Consider the following 25,052-nt stretch of genomic DNA (forward strand, 5'->3'; position numbering starts at 1 on the left):
TGGGTACTACAACAGGAGACAGAGCCCTCAGCCCACTGTCTAGCAGCAACAAACGCTGGACAGCGTAGTCTTCTTGCAGGTGCTGGTCTGCATGGGAATTCCACGTTCCCTCCAGAGGGAGGCCATGCGGCCACCCTTTGGCGTCTCCAGAGCCCACTGGCGACTCCTAGCACGTTCCCACAGCGTGCGAGTGCATCCTGCAGCCACCACTTGCCCCAAGCCACTGCCTCTGTCTTCACCCCCACCAGGAGGTCCGCCCCTTGAGCTAGGGGCCTCCTCCCCATCTAGAGAGACATGAATGACTGTGCATTTGTGCTGGGCTGGGAAGAAGGGCATGTCCTGGGCAAGCAGGGAGAAGTGGCAGCTGCCTGGCTGGGTGCCCCCTCACCTGGGCACAGTCACAAGCAGCTGCTGGTCGCCGTCCCACCTGACCCGCAAACCAAAATCTGTCTGCAGCTCCACAAACCGTCCGCTCGGACCCAGGAAGATGCCTTTAGCAGGCATTGCTGGGAGGGTGACTTGCTGACCCCCGACCTGGAAAGCGGGGCCAAGGGAAGAGGAGACACAGCGTCAAGGACGACCCCAAGGTTCCCAGCTCCGCAGCATCCCAACAACCTCCTCCACCTACAGCGGTGTGGCCGCCCCCACCACTGCCTCATTTTAGGTCTCTTAGAGGCTCATGGGCTGCAGGCCCTGGCAGGGCGGGCTGGGCCAGTGCTCACCAGCGTGCGTCTGCCCTTGAGCAAGGTGACCACAGTCTTGGCCAGGGTCACGTCAACCCTGCTCAGGCAGGACATGCCCTCCTGTCCGCGTTCCTCATTCTTTGCCGTCACCCTGAAGAAGGATTCTGGGTGGGGACAGGGAGGAAGAGAGCCCAGCATTTCTGAGCACCCGCCATGGGCAGTGCCCCGAGACTGGCACTGTGGCAATCAAGGCCTCAGAGGCGGGGGCCCTGCAGGTCAGGAGGCCCTGGGTGGGAGCAGGGCGTGTCACCCTCTTCCAGAGCATCCTGTAACTGCCCCGGATCTAGCTGCCTTGTGTGGCCTTCCCTTTTCCAGTGACAGCAAGCCCTTGAAATCCCTGCTTCTGGAGTGGACATCTCAACCCACAGTAAGACCTAGCTCTCATGGGCCTCTCTCCCATAGCTTCTTCCAGCCATGTTCTGCCACCCAGGTGCCCCTGCCCAGCAGCTGGGACCCCAACCCTGACCTTGGTGGTGCTGGGCATCTCTGGGACCTTGTTACCTGTTGACTTGCCGCAGGGTTCTGCCACGATGTAGGTACATTTGCCCATGAAGCCGAAGTGTCTCCCATCAAAGGTGACATAGTGAGGGTCTCCGTAGACAAAGCAGGTGGCCTTACCTGCCGAGAATGGAAGGGTACATTGGATACTGCCTCCACCGGCCCACCAGGCTAGGACCCACACCCCAGTGTGCCCCTGATGGCTCCCCACCTACTCTTCTCCAAGAAGGGTTAGGGGTTCAGGGTCACACTAGCTTGGTACTGGCTTGTTGCTAGGGCTCGCACGTGGGAGGCTCTCACCATAGGGCTGGCATTCGTACTGGCCATTCTTCAGCTGGCATCTGGTGTGTGTTTTGCACTGTGAGATCTGGCACTCAATCCGACCTCCCGGCCAGCAGTAGCAAAGTTCCGTGCAGTTGGGGCTGAACCACTCTGCCTCAGGCTGGGAGCAAGGGATCTGGAGTCACAACCCCATGGCTTCTGGGGCCCTTCTCCCTTCTCCTCTGTGACTTTGCTCATACTTCCTCTTCCCACTCACCCAGGACATGGATGCGCGCTGCTGTCTCATCCCAGAATGCTCTTCCCTCCCCTCCCTAAATCACTCCCACGGAGCCAGTAGAGTTCAGTGCAAGGGTGATCTTCACAGGCCTCGCTGGCTAGGTCACCCTCGGGACTGCATGGCTTCCTTCCTGGGACTCACCATGGTGGCACTTATTTAATCTTATGTATTTATGGGGTATTAGTACCATAAACGTGTTCAATGTGTGATGATCAAATCAAGTTTAGCACACCTTTCTATTTTTTTTAAGATTTATTTATTTATTTGACAGGTAGAATTAGAGAGAGAGAGAGAGAGAGGGAGAGAGAGAGAGAGAGAGAGAGAGAGAGAGAGAGAGAGAGGGAGGGAGGGAGGGAGGGAGGGAGGGAGGGAGGTCTTCCTTCCATTGGTTCATCCCCCAAATGGCTGCTACAGCTGGCGCTGTGCCAATCCAAAGCCAGGAGCCAGGTGCTTCTTCCTGGTCTCCCATGCGGGTGCAGGGGCCCAAGCACTTGGGCCATCCTCCACTGCACTCCCAGGCCACAGCAGAGAGCTGGACTGGAAGAGGAGCAGCTGGGACTAGAACCTGGTGCCCATATGGGATGCCAGCACCGCAAGTAGAGGATTAGTCAAGTGAGCCATGGTGCCGGGACCTCTACTTATTTTTTAAACTTTGTATTAATGCAGTCATTGAACCCACTTTTAGGGTACAGTGATATTTCAATACACATATACAATGTGATCTAACATTTTCCTCTCCTTGTCATTGCTTATTTTAAAGTGATTTCTTTGTTTGAGAGAGCGAGATCTTCCATGGCTAGTTTACCACCCAAATGCTCATAACAGCCGGGACTGGGCCTTGCTGAAGCTGGGTCAGGTCTCAGTCAGGTCTCCCATGTGTGTGGCAGGGATTCAGCAGCTTCAGCCATCATCTGCTGCCTCCCAGGGTGCACACTAGCAGGAAGCTGGAATCAGAAGCGGAGCTGGGGCTTGAACCCAGGCACTCAGATATGGGTATGGGTTTCCCAAGCAGCATCTTAACCACTGCACCAAACTCCCATCCTTGTCCTAACTGTGTCATGTTTATTTTTGTGATTGACTGCAAGTACCCCTGGTGAGGGACCATGTCTGTCTTTACTCACCTGCTTGGCCCCAACATGTCACAGCAGAGAGCTCTCATTCAATAAATACTTGCTGAATGACAGAGTCAGGAGAGGCCCAGTGTGTCACTCTGAATCTGAAAACCTAAGAGGGCGAGGACCATGCCCTAACCATGGTGACTCCAGGGACCCAATGCCAGGCAAGCAGAACGTACTAACTACAGGTTTGCTGAGCACATCCATGAGTTCACAGTAAGTTAATCTACACCTCTCCAGGCAGATAAAAGAGATCCTCGACGCTCATGGTTGTGATGCTTCTTTCCACCCAGGCTGTGGCTGAAGCTAATCCTGACCCTGACTCCGGGAGACCACAGACACTGGTTAAAGGGGATTTGGGGAGGAAATGGTCCCAGTAGAGACAGTAGGAACCCTGACACCAGTGCAAAGAACCCCTGGAGCTGGAAAGAGACACAGGGCTCTTATGAATAGTTTAATGCACCTTTAATTAATAGGTTGCCTGTGATATTTCTCCTAAGTCACTATTAGGAACAATTAACATGTATTAAGTAATTTGTATGGTGCAGGATATAATTTCATCCTTACACCAATCTTATATAAGGCAGGAAGTCTTACTGGGCATAGACACAGAAATAGACTTAAAGAGGCAAACACACTTGCCCGAGGTCACCCAGCAAATGAGGCTTGGGCTCAGGATTCAAGTTCAGTCCTGCCTGATGTTAGATGGCCAGCAGCCACATGTGGCTCTGGGAAGTGTGGCCAGTCCAGGCTGACTGATGCTGTCAGCATAAGGTGCGCAATGGAATTTGAAGACATAGGGTGGAGAGAAAAGCAATAATGCAAACACTCTCATAGTAATTCTTTGATTATACACTGAAATGATAGCGGAGATTACATACGACCAGCCCTCTCTATCCAAAGGGTCAGCATTTGCAAGTTCAACTATGGATGGAGAATACTTACGGAAAAAATCACTTTCTGTACTGAACCTGCACTTGTTGCTTTTCTCCTGGGGCCAGCACATGAGGCTCAGCCACCACCTGCAATGCTGGCCTCCAATATCAGAAAGCCAGGTTCAAGTACTGGCTGCTCTGTTTCTGTCCCAGCTCCATGCTGGTGAGCCTTGGAAAGCAGCAGCAGATGGGCCTGAATACTTGGGCCCCTGACACCCACATGGGAGACCCAGAGAGTTCTGGGCTCCTGGCTTTAGCCTGGCCCAGCCCCGGGGGTTGTAGCCATTTGGGGAGTAAACCAGCAGATGGAAGACCTTTTTATCATTTAAATAAGGGACTTGAGCATCCAAAGGAGGATCCTGGAACCACACCTCACAGATTCCAGGAACAACTGGGGAGCAGTCACGTGGTGCTTCCTTTAATGACATGTAAGTTCCAGGAGAGGCATTGGTGAGTGAGTTTAGTCCTCCTGTGAGTAAGATAGCTGTGATGCCACCAGCCAATATAATCGCATGGGACCACGGTCATTTACATAGCTTGCCTCATCAGACATCGTTTCAGTGATGTGTGACTGTAATTTAACTTGTTTCTTTGTGTTTTTTTTTTTAAGATTTATTTATTTATTTGAAAGGCAGAGTTAGAGGAGAGACAAAGATCTTCCATCCACTGGTTCACTCCCTGAAAGGCTACAACAGCCAGAGCTGGCCTGATCCAAAGCCAGGAGCTATAAGCTTCTTCCGGGTCTACCACACAGTGGAGCCCAAACACTTGGGCCACCCTCAGCTGCCTTCCCAGGTGCACTAGCAGGGAGCTAGATCAGAAGTGGTGCAGCTGGGTCTTAACTGGCACCCAGATGGGATGTTGGCGCCACAGGTGGCAGCTTTACCCACGATGCCACAGTGCTGGCCTTATGCTAGTTTTTAAACCCAGCTGTTGTGAAGGCACAATGACATGCGTGCTTGCTCCACCACTGTCACAGATGGTGCTGACCCAGAGCCTGTGTCCTTCCTTCATAGCCTCAGCTCTGTGCAATTTCCCCAGGAGACTTTCAATTAAGGGAGGCAAGGACAGTAACTTTTTTTTTAAACCAAAAAATTGTCTTTTTTTTAGCCTTCAAAAAACCTCTTTTCTTTTTCCAAAACCATCACAATCAACTTACAAAAATGGGCATGCAATGTATCTTCAAAGCATTTCTCTTTCACAGAGAACTTAGCTTCATAAGATCTAAACATTAAAAATAAAGCAAAAATTCTGGGAGCTGGCACTGTGGCTTGGGGGTTAAGCCACCACCTACAATGCTAGCATCCCACACAAGTGCTCGTTTGAGTCCCAGTTGCTCTACTTCAATTCAGCCCCCTGGGTAATGCACCTGCAAAAGCAGCAGAAGATGGTCCAATGCTTGTGCCCCTACTCACCCATGTGGGAGACCCAGATGAAGTTCCAGGCTCCTGGATTCAGCCTGGCCCAGCCCAGGCCATTGTGGCCATTTAGGGAGTGAACCAGCAGATGGAAGCTCTCTCAATATAAATAACACTGCCTTTTGAATAAATAAGCAAATCTTAAAAAAAAAAAAAAAAGCAGCATCTAGTGTAAGTCAAGGAAATCCACTCATGCTTTAGGCCCTTCTCCTCCAGGCACCAGCAATGTTACACAATTTCCATTTAAGAAAAATCCGATTCAACTGATCCTTCTTCCTTGTAGTGCCATTTCAAACTCAGTGACATCTTCCAATACCATAGTGACACAGCTATCAAATCCCAGAAGCATACTAGCAATTTCCCTATCGCTCTTCATCACAAAGTGAATTCCTGACCCCCTACATTCATCCACAAGCTCTAAGGCAGCAGCTGCGACAGGTTAGGAGCAGCAGTAGCTGCCATGGCTGCAACGGAAGTGGCCTGTGTCCATCAACATTAGTATGGACAACTTCTCTCTTTCTAGCCTATCGGAATGTGCAAATTCCTTTGGTGGGAGAGAATGACAGAGCTAGCAGTACTGGAAGAAGGACTCAGCACAGGATGTTGCAGTGACTCACGGCTTTTGGGCCCATCCTAGCATCCTGGTGGAGCGAGACTTAGGGTAGGAGCAGGAAGGGTCAGCACCACGGGCAGAATGACTGACTCTCCCATGGTGTGACCACGGCTTTGAGCTGACCCTTTGGGACAGTGCCACAGATCCAGAGTCACCTCCCCTGGGGAACAGGCTGAGCAGAACCCAGACGTCCTGGTGGTCCTACCTTGTAGTAGTTGTTATTGTACAAGCAATGGCAGGAAGAGGCTTTGATGCAGCTGTTGTTGCTAAACACGAGCCCGGGATCACAGACGCAGCCTGGCTGACAGGGTGGCTCGCAGCTGGCCTTGGGATGCTCGCAGGATGCAGGGCAGGCACAGGACTCATAGTGGGCATTCGCAGGGCAGCTCACTGCAGAGGAGACACAGCCTGCATCAAGACTCCCCCACAGCTTTCCTCATGGAGGCCTCCTGTCTCTCCTCTACTCCCAAACTCAAATTCTTCTCTAAGAACGAGGCCCATGTTACTCAGAGAAAGATCTGATGCACACGGCAGCAGGCGTGAGCCATGAAGAGAGCTGTCAGAGAGCCAGCCCAAAGGCCTACATGGGACATGCTACACTTCCACAAAATGTCCAGGACAGGTCAATCTGTGGCTGTAGAGAGGTTAGCGGTCACCAGAGGCTGGGATGCAGGGAGAATGGGGAGTGACTGCGAGTGAACGTGGGGTATCTTTTGAGGGTGATAGAAATATCTGGAATTAGAAAGTGAGAATGGTCGCACAACCCTGAGAACATATTTGAACCTATTGGGTAACAGAGCTCAATAAACACAAGACTCCTAACAACACCCACCCACTCTTGCTGTCTAATGTCACCATGGCTGCTCATCTCGATGCTAGGAACACAGGTTTTCTTCCAGAAGCTTCCCTTTCCCTGACTCTCCTAGTTACTGTCTCTCACGTGTGGCTCTTTGGCCAACGCAGCACCCACCTCTTACCTGTGGTGGGACTGGGAGTGGTGGTGGTGCTCAGGGTCGTACTGGTTAGAGAGGTGCTTGGGGTGTGTGTGGTTGGTTCAAGGGATGTGAGGGTGGAGCGAGCTGTTGTAGGGGGTGTGGTCTCTTCAGTGGGGACAGTGGGCTTTTCTGTGGGGACAGTGGGTGGTTCTGTGGGGATGCTGGTCTCTTCTGTGGGGACAGTGGGCTTTTCTGTGGGGACAGTGGGTGGTTCTGTGGGGATGCTGGTCTCTTCTGTGGGGACAGTGGGCTTTTCTGTGGGGACAGTGGGTGGTTCTGTGGGGATGCTGGTCTCTTCTGTGGGGACAGTGGGCTTTTCCGTGGAGACAGTGGGTGGTTCTGTGGGGATGCTGGTCTCTTCTGTGGGGACAGTGGGCTTTTCTGTGGGGACAGTGGGTGGTTCTGTGGCAACAGTGGGCTTTTCCGTGGAGACAGTGGGTGGTTCTGTGGGGATGCTGGTCTCTTCTGTGGGGACGGTGGGCTTTTCTGTGGGGATGGTGGGTGGTTCTGTGGGGACGGTGGGTGGTTCTGTGGGGACGGTGGGCTTTTCTGTGGGGATGGTGGATGGTTCTGTGGGGATGGTGGTCTCTTCAGTGGAGATGGTGGGTTCCTTAGGGGGCTTGGTAGTCTCTTCAGGAGGCTCGATGGTCCCTTCAGGGGGCTCAGTGGTTTCTTCAGGGGGCTCGGTGGTCTCTTCAGGGAGCTCGATGGTCTCTTCAGGGAGCTCGATGGTCCCTTCAGGGGGCTTGGTGGTCCCTTCAGCAGGGGCTGTGGGCTGTTCTGAAATTTTGATAGGAATCACTGGTGGCACAGGCACTACAAAGAAAAAGAGAAAATTAGTTTAGTCAGGATCACAATGCCACATTTCCCCCCATATCTGATGGGAGTGGGTGGGCTCACAGGGGCAACTGACTCACACCTCTCCTACTCCCAATCTCCAACATTCACTTACTTAACCCTCAACAGACACTACTCTTAATACATGGCAGAGAAGCCAGCATTGTGGCAAAGCAGGTTAGGTTGCCACCTGCAACGCCAGCATCCTATATGGGCACTGGTTCTAGTCTCGGCTGCTCCTCTTCTGATCCCACTCTCTGCTAAGGTCTGGGAAAGCAGTAGAAGATGGCCCAAGTGCTTCAGCCCCTGCACCCCCATGGGAGACCCGGAAGAAGCTCCTTGTTCCTCACTTCATATTGGTCCAGCTCCAGCCACTGTGGACATTTGAGGAGTGAACCAGCAGATTAAGACCTTTCTCTCTCTCATCTCTCTGTCTGTAACTGTCTCTCAAATAAATAAAATCTTTTTTTAAAATGAGATTTACTTTATTTATTTGAAAGCATTATAGAGACAGGGAGAAATGAGGCAGGGGGTGTCTTCCATCTGCTGGTTCACTCCCCAGATGGCCACAACAGTCGGAGCTGAGCCAATCCAAAGCCAGGAACCAGGAGCTTCTTCCAGGTCTCCCACATGGGAGCAGGGGCCCAAGCACTTGGGCCATCCTCCGCTGAATTCCCAGGTGCATTAACAGGAAGCTGGATTGGAAGTAGGGCTCAAATCGGCACACCTTTATGGAATGCTGCACGGTGCTGCAGACCGGGGCTTTAACCCACTGTGCCACAACATCATCCCCCTAGCTGTTCCACTTCTGATCCAACTCTCTGCTAATATGCCTGGGAAAGCAGCAAAAGATGGCCCAAGTCTTTGGACTCCTGCACCCATGTGGGAGACCCAGATGTAGCTCTGGGCTCCTGGCTTCAGTCTGACCCAGCTCCAGCTGGTGCTGCCATTTGCAGAGTGAACCAGTAGATGGAAGATCTCTTCGTCTCTTCCTCTCTGTAACTCTGCCTTTCAAATAAATAAAAGACACTGTTTTGTTTTTGTGACTCCTGCCTTCAGGATCCTGGATCCAGCTACAGAAACCTGCAGCATCAAAGACACATCCCCTCAAGCAAGTACCATGATGTACGGGAGAGGGCAAGGGGGGCAGAGCACAGACAACCGGGCTGGCCAAGGGTGGGATCAGGCATGAGGGGACATTCAGGGGCAGGCATCTCAGGGTGGGAGACACCCTGCCTAGGACCTCAGGCTTCATCTTACCGTGGCAGGTCCCATGGTTGATCAAGATGAAACTCATAGCCACAACGAAGGCCGTATTGCTGCCCCTGATGGCCTCAAAAACCAGCTGAAGGCAAAGAGAAAGAAAACTGAGTCCTAAAAATGCCACCATTTTACAGCCACCACAGTCCTACTTCCTGTTTCCTGCTTTCCTGGGATCCCCACCTTCCAGCTGCTCAGCCCTGGCTGAGCTCCCGCTGTCTGCACCTCTCACCTGCATGGGTTGTTGATGTCCCGAGGGGATAGTGACGGAGGCATTCAGCCAGTCCGGGCTCTGAGACCCCACGCGGTTCCAGAGGGAAACTGGGGTGCTGCCTGCGGGACTCCCCAGCAGGAACTGAAGTGTGGTGCCCTCCCCGAGGCCGTACATGTGGTAACTGAACTCCACACAGACGTCACCCGGGGCACAGAAGGGCCGGCTCACCAGCCGGACAGACTGCCCAGCCCGGGAAAACTTGTCAGCCTCCAGGTAAATGTAGGGGTGCCCTGGACAAGAGAAGCAAAGCAGAGAAATGAGAAACCCACACAGGGCAGGCCCGCTGCTGCCGTGCAAGCGCTTACTTTCCGAGCAGGGACCTGAGCAGGTGCCCAGCTGCCCCACGTCTGTGCACATCATTGTTTCTGCTCACTTCTGCCGTAAGGAGGCAGGCTTGGGAGCCAGCACTGGGGAGCAGCAGGCTAAGCCATGGCCTGGGAGATGCCATCTCGTATGTATAAGAGGGCCAGTTCAAGTCCTGGCTGCTTTGTTGTTGTTGTTTTTTAAAGAATTATTTATTTTATTTATTTGAAAGACTGAATTACATATAGAGGTAGAGCCAGAGAGAAAGAAAGGTCTTCCATTCCACTGGTTCACTCCCCAAATGACCGCAACAGCTAGAGTTGAGCTGATCCGAAGCCAAGAGCTTCCTCCAAGGGCCCAAGGACTTGGGTCATCTTCTACTGCTTTCCCAGGCCATAGCAGAGAGCTCGATCAGAAGAGGAGCAGCTGGGACACGAACCAGTGCCCATATGGGATGCCGGTGCTGCAGGCTGGGGCTTTAACCCGCTGCACCACAGCACCAGCCCTGCTGCTCTGCTTCTGACGCAGCCTCCTGCTAATGTGTATGGGAAGGCAGTGGACGATAACCCAGGTACTTGGGCCTCTGGCACCCACATGGGAGACCCAGATGGAGTTTCAGGCTCCTGGCTTTAGTCTGGCCCAGCCCTGGCTATTGCAGTCATTTAGAGAGTGAACCAGGATACGAAAGATCATCACTTTCCTTCTCTGTCTCTCCCTCTCTCTCTGTAACTCTGCCTTTCAAGTAAATAAAATAAATCTTTTTTTTCTTTTTTGACAGGCAGAGTGGATAGTGAGAGAGAGAGACAGAGAGAAAGGTCTTCCTTTTTGCCGTTGGTTCACCCTCCAACGGCCGCTGCGGCCGGCACACCGCGCTGATCTGATGACAGGAGCCAGGTGCTTCTCCTGGTCTCCCATGGGGTGCAGGGCCCAAGGACTTGGGCCATCCTCCACTGCCTTCCCGGGCCATAGCAGAGAGCTTGGCCTGGAAGAGGGGCAACCGGGACAGAATCCGGTGCCCCGACCGGGACTAGAACCCGGTGTGCCAGCGCCACTAGGCGGAGGATTAGCCTGTTGAGCCCTGTGGTGATTTCCCAATAAACACCACCACATCCAACAACTCTCCGCACCAACACCACCCTGCTGCCAGTCCCCCAGCCGGGAGCAGGCTCAGTGACGCACTGACTTGAGGGCCCCTCCATCTCCTCACCTGTGTGAGGGGACTCTCTCACGAGGCTTCTGTCCTGGACCAGCATATCTTTATCAGTCCAGGCCCAGCGTCCACCATCCTCAGATGCCTGCAGCCAGTCACAGAAGGGGTGGGCTGCATCTTCAAAGACACACTGGGGAAAGCTCTCTAGGGCATGCAAGTGGGGGAGTCGAGAAACTCAAGCTATGTTCTCCAGGACTCCACCCTCCCACCCAGCACCCCCAAGTCCTGGGGGGACCTTCCAGGCCCTGCTCTCACCCCCACAGGGAGCAATGCTGATGGCATCCACCGCCACAGCCGGCTCTGGGACATCTCCAAACACGCCCACCACAGTGAACTGAAGAGCAGGGGAGTGGGCAGGAGTGAGGGGGGAGGTGAGTAAACATCCCCAGCTCCCAACTCCCAGAGCCCCCACAACCTGAATTCTCTCTGCTCTGGGCCCTAGGCCCCCTGCTCCTGGCACCCAGGCCTTCGGTCTATTTCAACCTCCCAGGCATTCTACCTGTATCTGTCCCGGTCCCGAATAATTGACAGACACAGGCTGCCAGTTGGGGCTGGGCTGCCCGGAGAAGAGGGTGTGTTTCCGGATGCTTCCTACAATGGGAAGAATCAGACAGACAGGAGCTTCAGTGCACTGGGAAATGACTTCAAACCTCTCTCCAGAGCATGACTCACAGAGAGAATACATGGGAACTATTCCCCCAAGACGCAAGTGCGTCCCTGTCTCTCGCCCTCCTGGCCTTTTACCTACGCTTCCAGGGGGGCTCCCAGCCCCTATCTCCACACCACGGAATCATCTCGCACCTATCCCACAGACCCGGAGGGATCCACACCAATCCAACCCGGGGGCAAGACCAGGAATTCTCTCTAACCCAAGACTGAAGCAAGGACGCTGAGGGCTGCCCCAGGAGATTGGCCCCAGAGGGTGTAGTGGAAGGAAAGGGTCAGGCAGCCGGCCGACTGGCTCAGGGGGCTCAGGAGGGCAGATTTCTGCCGTGGCTTTGCGTTCTTGGGGTCCAGAAGCATGTAGAAGCCATCTGCGAAGGAAAAGGCCAGTAAGGTGGGGAGGCTCAGTATCGGCGGCAAGGATAGGGCCCCAGGGAGTGCAGAACCTGGCACTGGGGAGCAACAGAGCCTTAGAATCAGACAGCTCTGGGCCGGTGCCATGGCTCACTAGGCTAATTCTCCGCCTGCGGCGCCGGTCCGGGTGCCAGATTCTGTCCCAGTTGCTCCTCTTCCAGTCCAGCTCTCTGCTGTGGCCCGGGAAGGCAGTGGAGGATGGCTCAAGTCCTTGGGCCCTGCACCCGCATGGAAGACCAGGAGAAAGCACCTGGCTCCTGATGGGCTCGGCGCTGGCCGAGGCGGCCATTAGGGGAGTGAAGCAATGGAAGGAAGACCTTTCTCTCACTGTCTATAACTCTGTCTCTCTCTCTCTCACTGTCTAACTCTGCCTGTCAAAAAAAATAAAAAATAGGCCAGCGCCACGGCTCAATAGGCTAATCCTCCGCCTTGCGGCGCCGGCACACCGGGTTCTAGTCCTGGTCGGGGCACCGATCCTGTCCCGGTTGCCCCTCTTCCAGGCCAAGCTCTCTGCTGTGGCCAGGGAGTGCAGTGGAGGATGGCCCAAGTGCTTGGGCCCTGCACCCCATGGGAGACCAGGAGAAGCACCTGGCTCCTGGCTTCGGATCAGCACGGTGCGCCAGCCACAGCACGCCGGCCGCAGCCGCCACTGGGAGTGAACCAACGGCAAAGGAAGACCTTTCTGTCTCTCTGTCTCTCACTGTCCACTCTGCCTGTCAAAAAATAAATAAATAAAAATTAAAAATAAAAAATCAGACAGCTGTGAGCCAGCCCCACGCCCGTGTTGCTGGATGCGGCCTCGCGCCCTCCCGGAAGTGCCTGGGCACAGCAGCGACAAAGGACGCCGCCACAGGAAGTGCGGGTATTGTCTGCAAGGCAGCAGCCAGAATCTCCAATCTTCCATCTTCAGCTCCGCTCAGAGCCCCTGTCGCTTCCTGTTCTTGCTCCTCCTCTCCTCCCTCAAAGACACGGCCGTTGGCCCACACGGCTGAGAGAGCGCCGACGCCCGGCGGCGAAGAAAATGGCCGCTGGGTCGCAGGAGCGTGCACGCATGCGTGCTCGTGCCCGGTGACCGCGAGGCGCACGCGCTGACAGCTGGGCCAAGGCGTCGAGGGCGCGAGCCGGCGGAGCCAGCAAAGAGGGTGGCCGCGAAGGCAGGGCCGCAAGTGGGAGACAAATGAGCGGAAATCCCTAGGAAGGAAGGGAATTGGCAGAGAAGGCGCGGAGAGAGTCGGTGGAGAATTTCCGAAGACCTTTCTCAGGAGGGTCCGGGGAGGGTCAGGGGTCGGGAGTGGACCCCTCGGGAGCAGAGTGAGAGAGAAGATGTGGAGGTGAGGAAGGAGAAGGCCAAGGCTGGAAAGTGGGAAATGCAGGGGGTTCGGGAGGAGGGAGGAGGCGTGACCCCGGGGGCAGAGCAGGGCAGGGCCCGGCCAGGGCAAGGTAGGAAGGGGCAGGTCTGCTGCCTAGAGCTCCTAGGGTGTGCCTTGTGCAATGACACTTGATCTGCTGCAGGCGTAAGGCTGCGGGCCTTGGCTCCAGAGTGTCCCAAGGCGGTCACTGCAGCCCAGGAAGTGAGAGGAGGGCGGGCTGGCCAGTACTCACTGCCAGGGTTGGAGAAGTCATCCTGAGGCCCCACGCCTGGCTGCCCCGATGACCCCTTCTTCTGGATCCACTTGGCCCCGGAGGCCGTCGGGACCCAGCTCCAGCCGCAGAGGTCGTTGAGGGTGTCGAAGTTGCACATTTGCGTCAGGCAGACTAGAAGAACAAAAGGGAGGGGGAGATGCCTCCATCTGGGGCCGGAATTCTGAGCAGCAGTCTGGGTGCTGTGGTGAGCCATGGTGGGGCTTGCGAGCCACATTTGGCCTCCCTGCCTTGTGGCTCTGCTCCCAGAACAGATGACTAACGCTGCCTGGGCCTCAGTTTTTCCATCTCTAGATTGGGAACAGCAGGGCCCCCTTCACGTGTGCTCAGTGTGCCTAGCCCAGTCCCTGTGTTCATTCCTTTCACCCAGCTTCTGGAATTTTCCTTGCCTTGAATTGGCCACCCTCGCATCTCTAACACCAGCTTAGAGGGCTAATGGTAGGTGGACAGGGCAACAGATGCAGGACCCACTGACCAGGTTTGTCTGGGACTGATGGCTTCCTGAGATGGGGATTTTCAGTGTTAAAATCGGGCCAGCCAGGGCCAGCCAGGACACATGGTCCCTCTAGAACACAACTTCAGGTTCAAAGAGAACCTCAGGGCCGGCGCTGTGGCATAGCGGGTCGGTGCCGGCATCCCATATGGGCGCCAGTTCAAGTCCTGGCTGCTCCACTTCCAATCCAGCTCTCTGCTATGGTCTGGGAAAGCAGTAGAGGATGGCCCAAGTCCTTGGGTCCCTGCACTCATGTGAGAGACCTGGAAGAAGCTCCTGGCTCCTGCCTTTGGATCAGTGCAGCTCTGGCCATTGGTGGCCATCTGGGGAGTGAACCAGCGGATGGAAGACCTCTCTCTCTGTAACTCTGCCTTTCAAATAAATAAATAAATCTTAAAAAAAAAAAAAGAGAGAGAGAGAGAGAGAGAGAATTTCCCTTGGGGCCCAGCTTCCTCGGGAGTCAAAGTTGTAGGGTTCCATGAAGGCAGCAGGAACGCTCAGCCCAACTCTGAGACACCACAGCCCTGGGCCCTGGGGCCCTCCTGCACCTGGGCAGGTGTGCAGGGGCTGGGAGAGGAGGCAGGACACCTGACTCACCATGATTGCAGGTGCCCCGGTGGATGGAGAGGGCGTCTAGAGCGATGTCCAGGTAGGCGGTGCTGCCCCTGGTCCCCTCGAATATGAGCTGTGGGTCAGAGGTCAAGGGCATCACAGCTCTGTGAGCCCCTCGGCCAGGCCTCCCACCCCTTTGCCTCTGCCTCCTGTTCCTTCCTGTATTCCGACGGCTCAGCCCCCGCACCTGCTCCATAGAGCAGCCCCTTCCCGCAGGTCTCCCACCCACCCACCCCGCCAAACCAGGGTTCGCGCCAGGGCCCGGGGCTCTGCCCTTGGCCTCACCCGGCTGGGCAGGGCGAGCTCCGCGGGCATGGTGACCGCGGTGGGCATCCAGGAGGGACTCTGGGTGTTCACGTGTCTCCAGAGCACGTTGGGGCGTTTGCCCTGGTTGCCGGCCAGCAGCAGCAGCCGCAGCTGTGCACCCCAGGACAGCCCGAACATGTGGTAGGCGAAGCGCACGCAGAGGGGGCCTTGCTCCCACAGGTCAGGGCTGCGCAGGCGGGCCACCCCGCCCTGGGGGAAGTGGCTGGAATCCATGTGCAGGTAGTAGCCATCTGGGGACAGAAGGGCGGGGACAGATGCTGAGGCCCTGACCTCCCATGCACCCCTTTCTCAGAGCCCAGGTGCCCGCCTCCCCTCTCCCTTCACACAGACGGACCCATGCCCAGCTCCCAAGGGGCCCCTCACCTCCATTGGGGTACCCTCCGGGGGGCCCGGTAGTGCTGGTCGGGGAGGGCCCACTGGCTCGAATCCAGTCCCCGTCATCTGCGGATACTTGGGACCAGTCACAGAGGGGCTTGGAGTCATCCTCAAAATCACACTGGGTGAGAACAGCTGGGAAGAAAAGGTAGCTGTGAGGGCAGAGGGCAGAGGGCAGGCTGCCCTGGGAGAAGGGCATCAGCTCCGAGAAGGCTGCCACTAAGATCTGGGGTCCAGAGCAGAGATCTGGGAGGGAGGATTTTAAGAGGAACTCGGCCGGCTGCATGAGCAGAAAGACAAGGTTGGGAGTTGTAGACTGAGGCGGGGGCTAGACTTGGCTGCACAGGCAGGCTGTGTCTGTGCAGTGCGAATTGTGTGGTTTGTAAATTGAATGTGAGTCGGCGCGGCCAGGCTGGCGCCCACGGGCTGCCCTTCACGCTCTTGTTGCTGGTGGGGCGTTGCGCCTGGGGTGACCACTCCCGGCCTGGGGACTGGTGCTTGGTGCCAGAGCCTGGGTCCTGAGGAGGGGGAGGGGGTCTCACTCACAGTTGCCCCTTGAGCCGCGAGGTATCACCTTCCATTCCAGAGACTTCTGGTTCTGTGGGCTTGGTTTGGAGAAAGGAAAAATGTAGCCATTGTCATCCGTGAGGAGACTCAGGGATGGAGACTTCCTGTAGGGCCCTGCACGGCACCTTTTCCTTTCTCTCTGTGGCTGTGCTACCCGTGCCCAGGCACCGGATGTGCAGAACCTGCTCTCTTTAAGTTGTTCATAACACTCGCCCCCTCCCCGCCTTCATAAAGCTGCCGCCAGCCTCCACACGCTCCGTCACAGGCTTTTACCCGTTTCCTCAGAGCCTCACCTCTCTCTCCTCCTCTCCCAGCCTCAGCTCTGTCCCCCATCTCAGCTCTGCCCACCCTCAGAGGCCCCTCCTCAGTTTCAGGCTCTGAGTGGGCCGGTGTGGTGATACAGCGTGTTAAGCTCCCACCTGGGACATCTGCGTCTCACACCGGCGTGCCTGAGTTCTAGTTCTGCCTTAGCGTCCACCCGGCTGCCCACTAACGCACACCCTGAGAGGCAGCAGGTGGTGGCTCGAGTGCCTGCGTCTCTACCACCACCACATAGGAGACCCAGATGGAGCTCCAGGCTCCTGGCTTCAGCCTGGCCCACCTCTGGCTATTGTGGGCATTTGGGGCATTTCTATATATCTCTCTGGCTTTCAAATGAATATAAATAAAACTTTAAAAGGGAGGGGGGCCTGGCAATGTGGCGTAGCGGGTAAAGCTGCCACTTGCATCCCATATGGGTGCCGGTTCGAAACCCAGCTGCTCCTCTTCCCATCCAGCTCTCTGCTGTGACCTGGGAAAGCAGTAGAAGATAACCCAAGTCCTTGGGTCCCTGCACCTGCGTGGGAGACCCAGAAGAAGCTCCTGGCTCCTGGCTTCGGATCAGCCCAGCTCTGGCCGTTGCAGCCATCTGAGGGGTGATCTAGCAAATGGAAGACCTCTCTCTTTCTCTCACTCTGTCTCTCTGCCTCTCTGTAAGTCTGCCTTTCAAATAAATCTAAAAAAAAAAAAAAAAAAAAAAAATCACAACTCCAGGGGCTGGCTCTGTTGCGTAATGGGTAAAGCCACTGCCTGTGATGCCAGCATCCCATATGGACGCCAGTTTGAGTCTTGGCTTCTCCATTTCCAATCCAGCTTCCTGCTAACGCGCCTGGAAAAGCAGCGGAAAATGTGCTAACCCGAAGTCAGGAGCTTCTTCTCAGTCTCCCATGCAGGTGCAGGGGCCCAAGGACTTGAGCCACCTTCTACTGCTTTCCCAAGCCATAGCAGAGAGCTGGGTTGGAAATGGAGCAGCCGGGTCTTGAATCAGTGCCCATATTGGATGCTGGCACAGCAGGGGGCAGCTTTACCCGCTATGCCACAGCGCCAGCCCCAACTCTCATTCTTATTTGTTGCTGTTAATCAATCAGCCTCATTAGTACCCGCCCTGCTCACCAGGCCTCTGTTTCTTCCTTAGCTGGCCCTCCCCGTCTAGCTCCCTCGGCTGCTCCCCAGCCGCCCTGGTTTACCACGCCCCCTGGAGCCCCACTCACCTATCAGAGGCAGCCGCGTGGCGCAGGCCACCCACCAGCAGCACCAGCGTCCACACTGGAGGAGCCATGAGGGACCTCAGAGGCGGCTCTCAGGGGCAGGCAGGGGCACAGGGAGGGGCCCAGAGCACGTTCACACGCCCCTGACCCTGCTCGCCTGGCGTCCTTACAAGGACACCATGGAAAACGGACAGTTGAAACACGGAGAAGCACTGGGGAAGGAAAACTGTGAGGGCCGGCGCTTACAAAGCCCAGTGGAAGAGCTGTGACTTGAAATCAGGGGGAATAAAAAGGAGAGAAAAGCAAGAGGCTCGGAGGATCAGTTCGGGAAACCTGACATCAAGCAAGGAAAATGTCCCAGAACGGAGACACTCAAGCCTCTAGATGGATGGGCTCCTCGTAGGAGGAACGCAGAGCCCCGTGGAAGGCAAGTCCCAAACTTTCAGAGTGCCGGGGGCAAGGGGGAGACCAGAAAGCCCTTGAGACAGAGGAGAGCAGGTCGCACACTCAGGAGCGCGAGCCAGCGTGGCATCCGCCTCTCTGTGGCAACCGCGGATTCCAAGGCAGCACAACATTGTCTGCAGAATTCCGAGGGAAAACCGCTTCAAGGCTAGAATTCTATAACTGGCGATGGCGGCAGAGGCCCCTGGAGCGTGGCACCCGGGAAGCTCTGAGAACCCCTATGGGCCAAGAGCTGAGCACATCCCAGAGGGAGAAGTGCAGGCCCCTGATGCGTGTGGGAGACACTTGGCTTTCCCTGCCTGGGGGGAGGCACTGCTCACAACACCGGCTGCTCCACTTCCCACCCAGCTCCCTGCGGATGAGCCTGGGAAGGCAGCCAAGCATGGCCCAAGTGCCTGAGTCCCTTCACCCACGTGGGGGACCCGGATGGAGTTCCTAGTTCCCAGTTTAAGCCTGGCCCAGCCCCAACCTAATGTGGCCATTGGGGTGTGAACCACCGTGCGGAAGATGTCTCACTCTATCTCTCTGTCATTTTGCCTTTCAAGTTAAAAAAAGAAAAGTGTGAAAACCTCTGGTTCTGCCTTGAAGAATAAATCCTGGCTTAAAAGATTAAAAAAAAATCGTACAACTGCCATGTTGACCAGAAGTTTAAAGATCAATAGTATGGGGTATTGGACGGGAGGCAGGAAAGCAAAGTTACATACAGTGACCACAGGGCCGTACCCTGGTGAGAACGTCTTAGAAGACAATTTGACAATGACTATTAAACCTTCAAATGTGCCTATCTTTTTAAAACAAGATTTTTTTTTTTCATTTGAAAGGCAGAGTTACAGAGAGAGACAGAGATCTTTTATCCACTGGTTCACTCCCCAGGTGGTAGAGATGGAGCTGGGCCAGGCTAAAGCCAGGAACCAGGAGCTACTTCCCAGTCTCCCATGTGGATGCTGGATTGGAAGTGGAGCAGCCAAGGCTCAAACTGGTACCTGGTTGGGACTCCAATGTTGCAGATGGCAGTTTAACCCACTGCACCACAATGCTACCCCCAAAGTGCCCACCTTTGACCCAATATTTCCTTTATAAGAATCTTCCTGCCAAAATCCATATACATCTGCAAAAATGCATACATCCCTTAAAGATTTTTTTAACTTTTTTTTTTATTTGACAAGTAGAGTTATAGACAGTAAGAGAGAGAGACAGAGAGAAAGGTCTTCCTTCCATTGGTTCACTCCCCTAATGGCCGCTAGGGCCAGCACTGCACCAATCTGAAGCCAGGAGCCAGGTGCTTCCTCCCGGTCTCCCATGCCGGTGCAGGGCCTAAACACTTGGGCCATCCTCCACTGCACTCCAGGGCCATAGCAGAGAGCTGGACTGGAAGAGGAGCAACCAGGCCTAGTACCTGGTGCCCCAACTGGGACTAGACCCGGCGCTGCAGGTGAAGGATTAGCCAAGTGAGCCACAGCACTGGCCAACTTTTGTATTAATAGAGAACAGACTTCATGAATTTCGTAGATACGATTCCAAGAATTCAACACTTTCCTTCCTTTTTTTTATTTTTTGTTTTTGCAATAATGTGCTTTGTTTACAATCACAGGGTCAAAAGTCCTCTAAAGAAAGAGCTGTAAACGGGCTGGCGCTATGGTGGAGCAGGTTAAGCCTCCACCTGTGGCGCCGGCATCCCATATCTGGGGAGTGAACCAGCAATGGAAGACCTCTCTCTCCCTCTCTCTCTCTCTCTCTGTTACTCTGCCTCTCAAATAAACAAATAAATCTTTTTTTAAAAAAAAGCATATTTTAAAAAATACAAAACAGAGCTCTGAAATAAAAGGTAGGTAGACCCCTGTTCTGCAGGGGCACAGACAAGCGCTACAGACAACAGTCAGATCGCAGGATGGCAGTTTAGCTCAATATGCATTAAGGGGTTTTTTGTACTCTCTATATTAGCTGCAACCAACCAGATAAAACATATACTATTTGTCTTTTTGGCTCTGGCCCTTAAAGATGTTAATTGTGGGGGCCAGTGCTGTGGCTTAGCAGACAAAGGGGCTGTTTACAGAGCTGGCATCCCGTACAGGCACCAGTTCAAGTCCCGGCTGCTCCACTTCCAATCCAGCTCCTTGCTAACGCACTTGGGAAAGCAGTGGAAGATGGTCCAAGTCCCTGGGCCCCTGCACGCATGTGGGACACTCAGAAGAAGCTCCTGGCTCCTGGCTTTGGATCGGCCCAGCTCCAGCCATTGCAGCCATTTGGGGAGTGAACCAGTGGATGGAAGACCTCTCTCTCTCTCTCTCTCTGCCTCTGCGTAACTCTGCATTTCAAATAAATAAATAAACCTTTTTAAAAGAGAGAGAGAAATTTGTACACCCATGGTGGAAGAAATCCCCAGGTCCGTCCACAGACAAACGGATAAGCAACGTCAGGTATCCATACAATGGGATAACACTCAGCCTTAAAAAGGGAGGAAATCCTGACGTGCTGCAACGTGGAGGACGCCACACTAACTGAAGTTGGGCAGGAACAAAGGACTACTACCACTGCTACTGTAGGATTCCACCTGAGGAGGCCGCCGGAGCAGCCCGACGTAGAGACAGGAGGCTGGCTGTTGTCAAGGGTGAGGAGGGAGATGTTGTTTAATGGAGCTTCCTTATGGGAAGATGAGAAAGTTCTGGAGGGGGTGGTGATGTTAACAGAACCATGTAGTTAACGCGCATTATACTGTGCACGTAACACCACTGAACTGCACACTTGGACGGGGCAGGCATTTGGCACACGGTAAAGACACCACTTGGGAAGCTCACATCCATATCAGAGTCCTGGCTCCACTTAAAACAATTTATTTATTTATTTGAAAATCAGAGTTAGAGAGATCTATCTGCTGGTTCACTCCCCAAGGAGCTGTAACAGCCAGGGTTGAACCAGACCAAAACCAGGAGCCAGGAACATCAGCTGGGTCTCCCATGTGGGAGACAGGGGCCTAGGAACCTAGCCATCCTCCACTGCTTTTCCCAGGCCATTAGCAGGGAGCTGGGTTGGAGGTAGAGCAGCCGGGACATGAACTGGTGCTCATATGGGATGCCAGTGTCGCAGGCTGCAGCTTTGTCCACCACTCCACAGTGCTGGCCCCCTGGCTCCACTTCTGACTTCAGCTTCCTGCTATGTGCACAAAGGTAGGCAGCGGGTGGTGGCTCAAGTAGTTGGATTCCTGCCACCCATGTGGGAGGCTCGGCTGAGTTACTGGCTCCTGGCTTCAGCTTGGTCCATGCCCAGCTGTTGTGGGCATTAAGGAAGTGAACTGAAATATTTCTGTCTGTCTTTAAAGTAAGTAAAAATAATTTTTAAGAAATGATTAAGGAGCCGGCACTCTGATGTAGCGAGTAAAGCCATCACCTGCAGTGCCAGCATCCCATATGAATGCTGGTTTGAGTCCTGGCTGCTCCACTTCTGATCCAGCTCTCTGCTATGGCCTGGGAAAGCAGTAGAAGATGGCCCAAGTCCTCGGGCCCCTGCACCCACATTGGAGACCTGGAAGAAGCGCCTGGCTCCTGGCTTTGGATCGGTGCAGCTCTGGTCATTGCAGTCATTTGGGGAGTGAACCAGTGGATGGAAGACCTTTCTCTCTCTCTGCCTCTGCCTGCCTGTGACTCTACCTTTCAAATAAACAAATAAACCTTTAAAAAAAAAAAAAGAAATTAAGATGGTAAATTTTTTTTTTTTTTTTGACAGGCAGAGTGGATAGTGAGAGAGAGAGAGAGACAGAGAGAAAGGTCTTCCTTTTTGCCACTGGTTCACCCTCCAATGGCCACTGCGGCCGGCGCATCTCGCTGATCCGAAGCCAGGAGCCAGGTGCTTCTCCTGGTGTCCCATGCAGGTGCAGGGCCCAAGGACTTGGGCCATCCTCCACTGCCTTCCCGGGCCATAGCAGAGAGCTGGCCTGGAAGAGGGGCAACCGGGATAGAATCTGGCGCCCCAACCAGGACTAGAACCCGGTATGCTGGCGCCGCAAGGCAGAGGATTAGCCTGTTAAGCCACGGCGCCGGCCAAGATGGTAAACTCTATGTTATGTGTACCACAATTCATAAATAATTATTGAAGTATTACTTGATAACATTTAATTTTTTAAGATTTATTTATATGAAAGGCAGAGTTAGGGAGAGGGGGAGAGAGAGAGAGAGTTCTTCCATCTGCTAGTTCACTCCCCAGATGGCCTGAGCTGGGCCAATCTGAAGCCAGGAGCTTCTTCCGAGTCTCCCATGTGGGTGGCAGAGGCGCACGCACTTGAGCCTAAATTTAAAAGTCAGAGGGACAGAGATACAGATCTTCTACCTGCTGTTCACTCCCCAGTGACGACAATGGCCAGGGTGGGCCAGGTCAAAGCCTGGAGCCTGGAACTCTATATGGGTCTCCCACATGGGTAACAGAGACCCAAGCACTTGGGCTTCATTGCTGCTTTCTCAGGCCAATTAGCAGGGAGCTGGAAGGGAAGCAGAGCAGCCAGGACTCTGATATGGGATGCCTACAGATGGTGGCTTTCCCCAGTGTGCCACAACACCAGCACCAATACTGTTATAATCTTTTCAAGACTCAAAAATAATGGAGGTTGGCCGGCGCCGCGGCTCACTAGGCCAATCCTCCACCTGCAGTGCCGGCACACCAGGTTCTAGTCCCGGTCGGGGCACCGATCCTGTCCCGGTTGCCCCTCTTCCAGGCCAGCTCTCTGCTGTGGCCCGGGAGTGCAGTGGAGGATGGTCCAGGTCCTTGGGCCCTGCACCCCATGGGAGACCAGGAGAAGCACCTGGCTCCTGGCTTCGGATCAGCACGGTGCGCCGGCCGCAGCGCACCAGCCACAGCGGCCATTGGAGGGTGAACTAATGGCAAAAATGAAGACCTTTCTCTCTGTCTCTCTCTCACTGTCCACTCTGCCTGTCAAAAAAAAAAAAAAAAAAATGGAGGCAGGGATAGTGGTAAATCCATACATTCCAATGCTGGAGAGGATCTAGAATTATTATTAAGTGAAACAGGAAGTCATGGGACAAAAAAAAAAGGTATGGTGCAATACTATTTAGGTAAAATCCCCCCCCCAAAAAAAAGGTGCTATATGCATAGATTGCAGAACAGGGCCAAGATGCCACACATGGAGTCACTGACAGCTGCTAGACCTGGCAAGGGGGTGGGGATTCCCGTGTGTTGTGCACAAAGAACATGTCACTGCACGCCTGCAAGATAGCGCTGGGACATTACAGAGGTCAGAGCCAGGCAAGGGGTCGGACTGGAGGATCTGAGCGGGAACGGAAGCTGAAGGAAGAGATCCCCTTGGGGGTTGGGAACAGCGTCTTAGAGCTGCTTGGCTGTAAAAAGAGGAGACCTGCACAGCAGGTGCGGAAATGAGTGGCAAGACAGAACGTGGGGGCTGGCATTGTGGTGCAGTGGGTAAAACCACCACCTGCAGTGCCGGCATCCCATATGGGTCCTGGTTCATGACCTGGCTGCTCCACCTCCACTCCAGCTCCCTGCTAACGTGCCTAAGAAAGCAGTAGAAGATGGCCCACGTGCTTGGACCCCTGCACCTGTGCGGGAGACCCAGAAGAAGCTCCTGACTCTTGGCTTTGGATCAGCCCAGCTTCAGCCATTGCAGCCATTCGGGGCATGAACCAGGAGATGGAAGACCTTTCTCTCTCTCTCTCTCTCTCTCTCTCTCTCTCTCTCTCTCTCTCTACCTCTCTACCTCTCTACCTCTCTGTAACTCTGACATTCAAATAAATAAAAATAAATCTTTAAAAAAGAACCAATGGTAACATGTTGGAGGAAAAGGTGGCTCTTTCTTGGGGAGCCTGGAGTGCCATAGCTTTGGAGAGCCACCAAAAGTTCCTCTCGGATGAGGGCGACTTATCCCACCTGCCTTCTTCAAAGGCAGCTCAGCTCAAAGCCAGCTGCGACACGGGCCGGACAGGGCTGGTGACAGCCAGGAGCTGGGGAGCCTCGCAGATGCACGGGCGCACTGAAGCCGTACGGATGGGGTCGTGAGTGGATCAAGAGCTTTCCAGAAACCGAGTTCAGCCGTTCTCGGGGGCTGACCTCGCTGGACCCCAGGTCCTCTCCACTGCTGGTAAGAGGGCGCAGAGCTCCAGAGAAATGAAGTAACTATGCCTGCCCCACCGCGGTCAGAGCACCGGGCTCTTCCCAAGTCCTAACACCCGTGGTCCCTGCTCTGCGTTCTGCTGCCTCCCGAGGTTCTGCAGGAGCGCCCCCCGGCAGCCGCTGGGGACATCCAGGAGAGCGGGAGCGGTCCGGGATCTGCCCCAGCTGGAGCAGCCCTGCTTCTGTCGGTTGGCAAGCCTCGGTGAGATTTCAGCTCCCAGGCAGTTTTGCTGCTTAACAAACCCAGCTGTGGGCAGGCTTTAGGCCTAGTAGTTGAGATGCTGCTCAGGGCACCCGCATCCCGCATCCCGCATCTCTGTGCCTGTGTTCAGCCCCTGACTCCGGCTTTCGGCCAATGCAGGAGGCAGCGGTGGTGGTTCAGGTAGCTGAGTCCCTGCCACCCACGGGGGAGACCTGGGTGGAGTTGTGATCTCCTGACGTTTGGGGAGTGAATCAGCAAATTCATTCTCTCTCACTCATTCTTTCAAATAATAAATATTTTTTAAAATATTTATTAATAAAGCAGAGTGACACAGAGAGAGATTGTCTTCCATCCACTGGTTCACTTCTCAAAAGCCCACAACAGCCTGGGCTGGGCCAGGCTGAAGCCAGGAGCCAGAAACTCCACGTGGGTCTCCCACATGGGTGCCGGGACCCAAGCACCGATGTCATCATCTGCTGTCTTCCCGGACCTGGAAGCAGAGCTGGATGGGAAGTGGAGCAGCTGGGACCCAAACCAGTGCTCTGATATAAGACGGGGCCTAACCCACTGTGCCATGTTGCCTGCTCCAAATAATTGATTTTTTTTTTTTAATTTATGCTTCCCTTCCTTCTTCCTTTCTTGTTCCCTTTTTTTTTTTTTTTTTTTAAGATTTTATTTATTTGAAAGACAGAGTTACAGAACAAGGTAGAGAGAGAGGTCTTCCATCCGCTGCTTCACTCCCCAGGTGGCCGCAACGGCCAGAGCTGTGCCAATCTGAAGCCAGGAGCCAAGAGCTTCTTCCGGGTCTCCCATGTGGGTGCAGGGGCCCAAGGACTTGGACCATCTTCCACTGCTTTCCCAGGCCATAGCAGAGAGCT

General features: G+C 54.4%; 1 protein-coding gene and 1 pseudogene across 1 annotated transcript in view; both read right to left on the bottom strand.

Annotated features, from left to right (window-relative positions):
* Positions 1 to 17,449, bottom strand: part of ZAN (zonadhesin) — a 40,351-nt gene extending 22,902 nt beyond the window's left edge. The window contains 19 exon segments of the mRNA XM_062180121.1: positions 389 to 534; positions 723 to 847; positions 1,245 to 1,361; positions 1,542 to 1,683; positions 6,087 to 6,271; positions 6,859 to 7,042; positions 7,268 to 7,692; positions 8,974 to 9,058; positions 9,206 to 9,477; positions 10,758 to 10,904; positions 11,016 to 11,094; positions 11,260 to 11,351; positions 11,630 to 11,796; positions 12,764 to 13,028; positions 13,440 to 13,592; positions 14,569 to 14,656; positions 14,869 to 15,140; positions 15,274 to 15,437; positions 17,382 to 17,449. Coding sequence (XP_062036105.1) covers positions 389 to 534; positions 723 to 847; positions 1,245 to 1,361; positions 1,542 to 1,683; positions 6,087 to 6,271; positions 6,859 to 7,042; positions 7,268 to 7,692; positions 8,974 to 9,058; positions 9,206 to 9,477; positions 10,758 to 10,904; positions 11,016 to 11,094; positions 11,260 to 11,351; positions 11,630 to 11,796; positions 12,764 to 13,028; positions 13,440 to 13,592; positions 14,569 to 14,656; positions 14,869 to 15,140; positions 15,274 to 15,437; positions 17,382 to 17,449 — 3,176 coding nt within the window.
* Positions 5,459 to 5,730, bottom strand: LOC133751029 (U6 snRNA-associated Sm-like protein LSm5; annotated as a pseudogene).
* Positions 17,450 to 25,052: the final 7,603 nt, after the last annotated feature.

Source organism: Lepus europaeus, chromosome 21 (genome assembly GCF_033115175.1).
Source record: "Lepus europaeus isolate LE1 chromosome 21, mLepTim1.pri, whole genome shotgun sequence".
NCBI classification, from domain to species: Eukaryota; Metazoa; Chordata; class Mammalia; order Lagomorpha; family Leporidae; genus Lepus; species Lepus europaeus.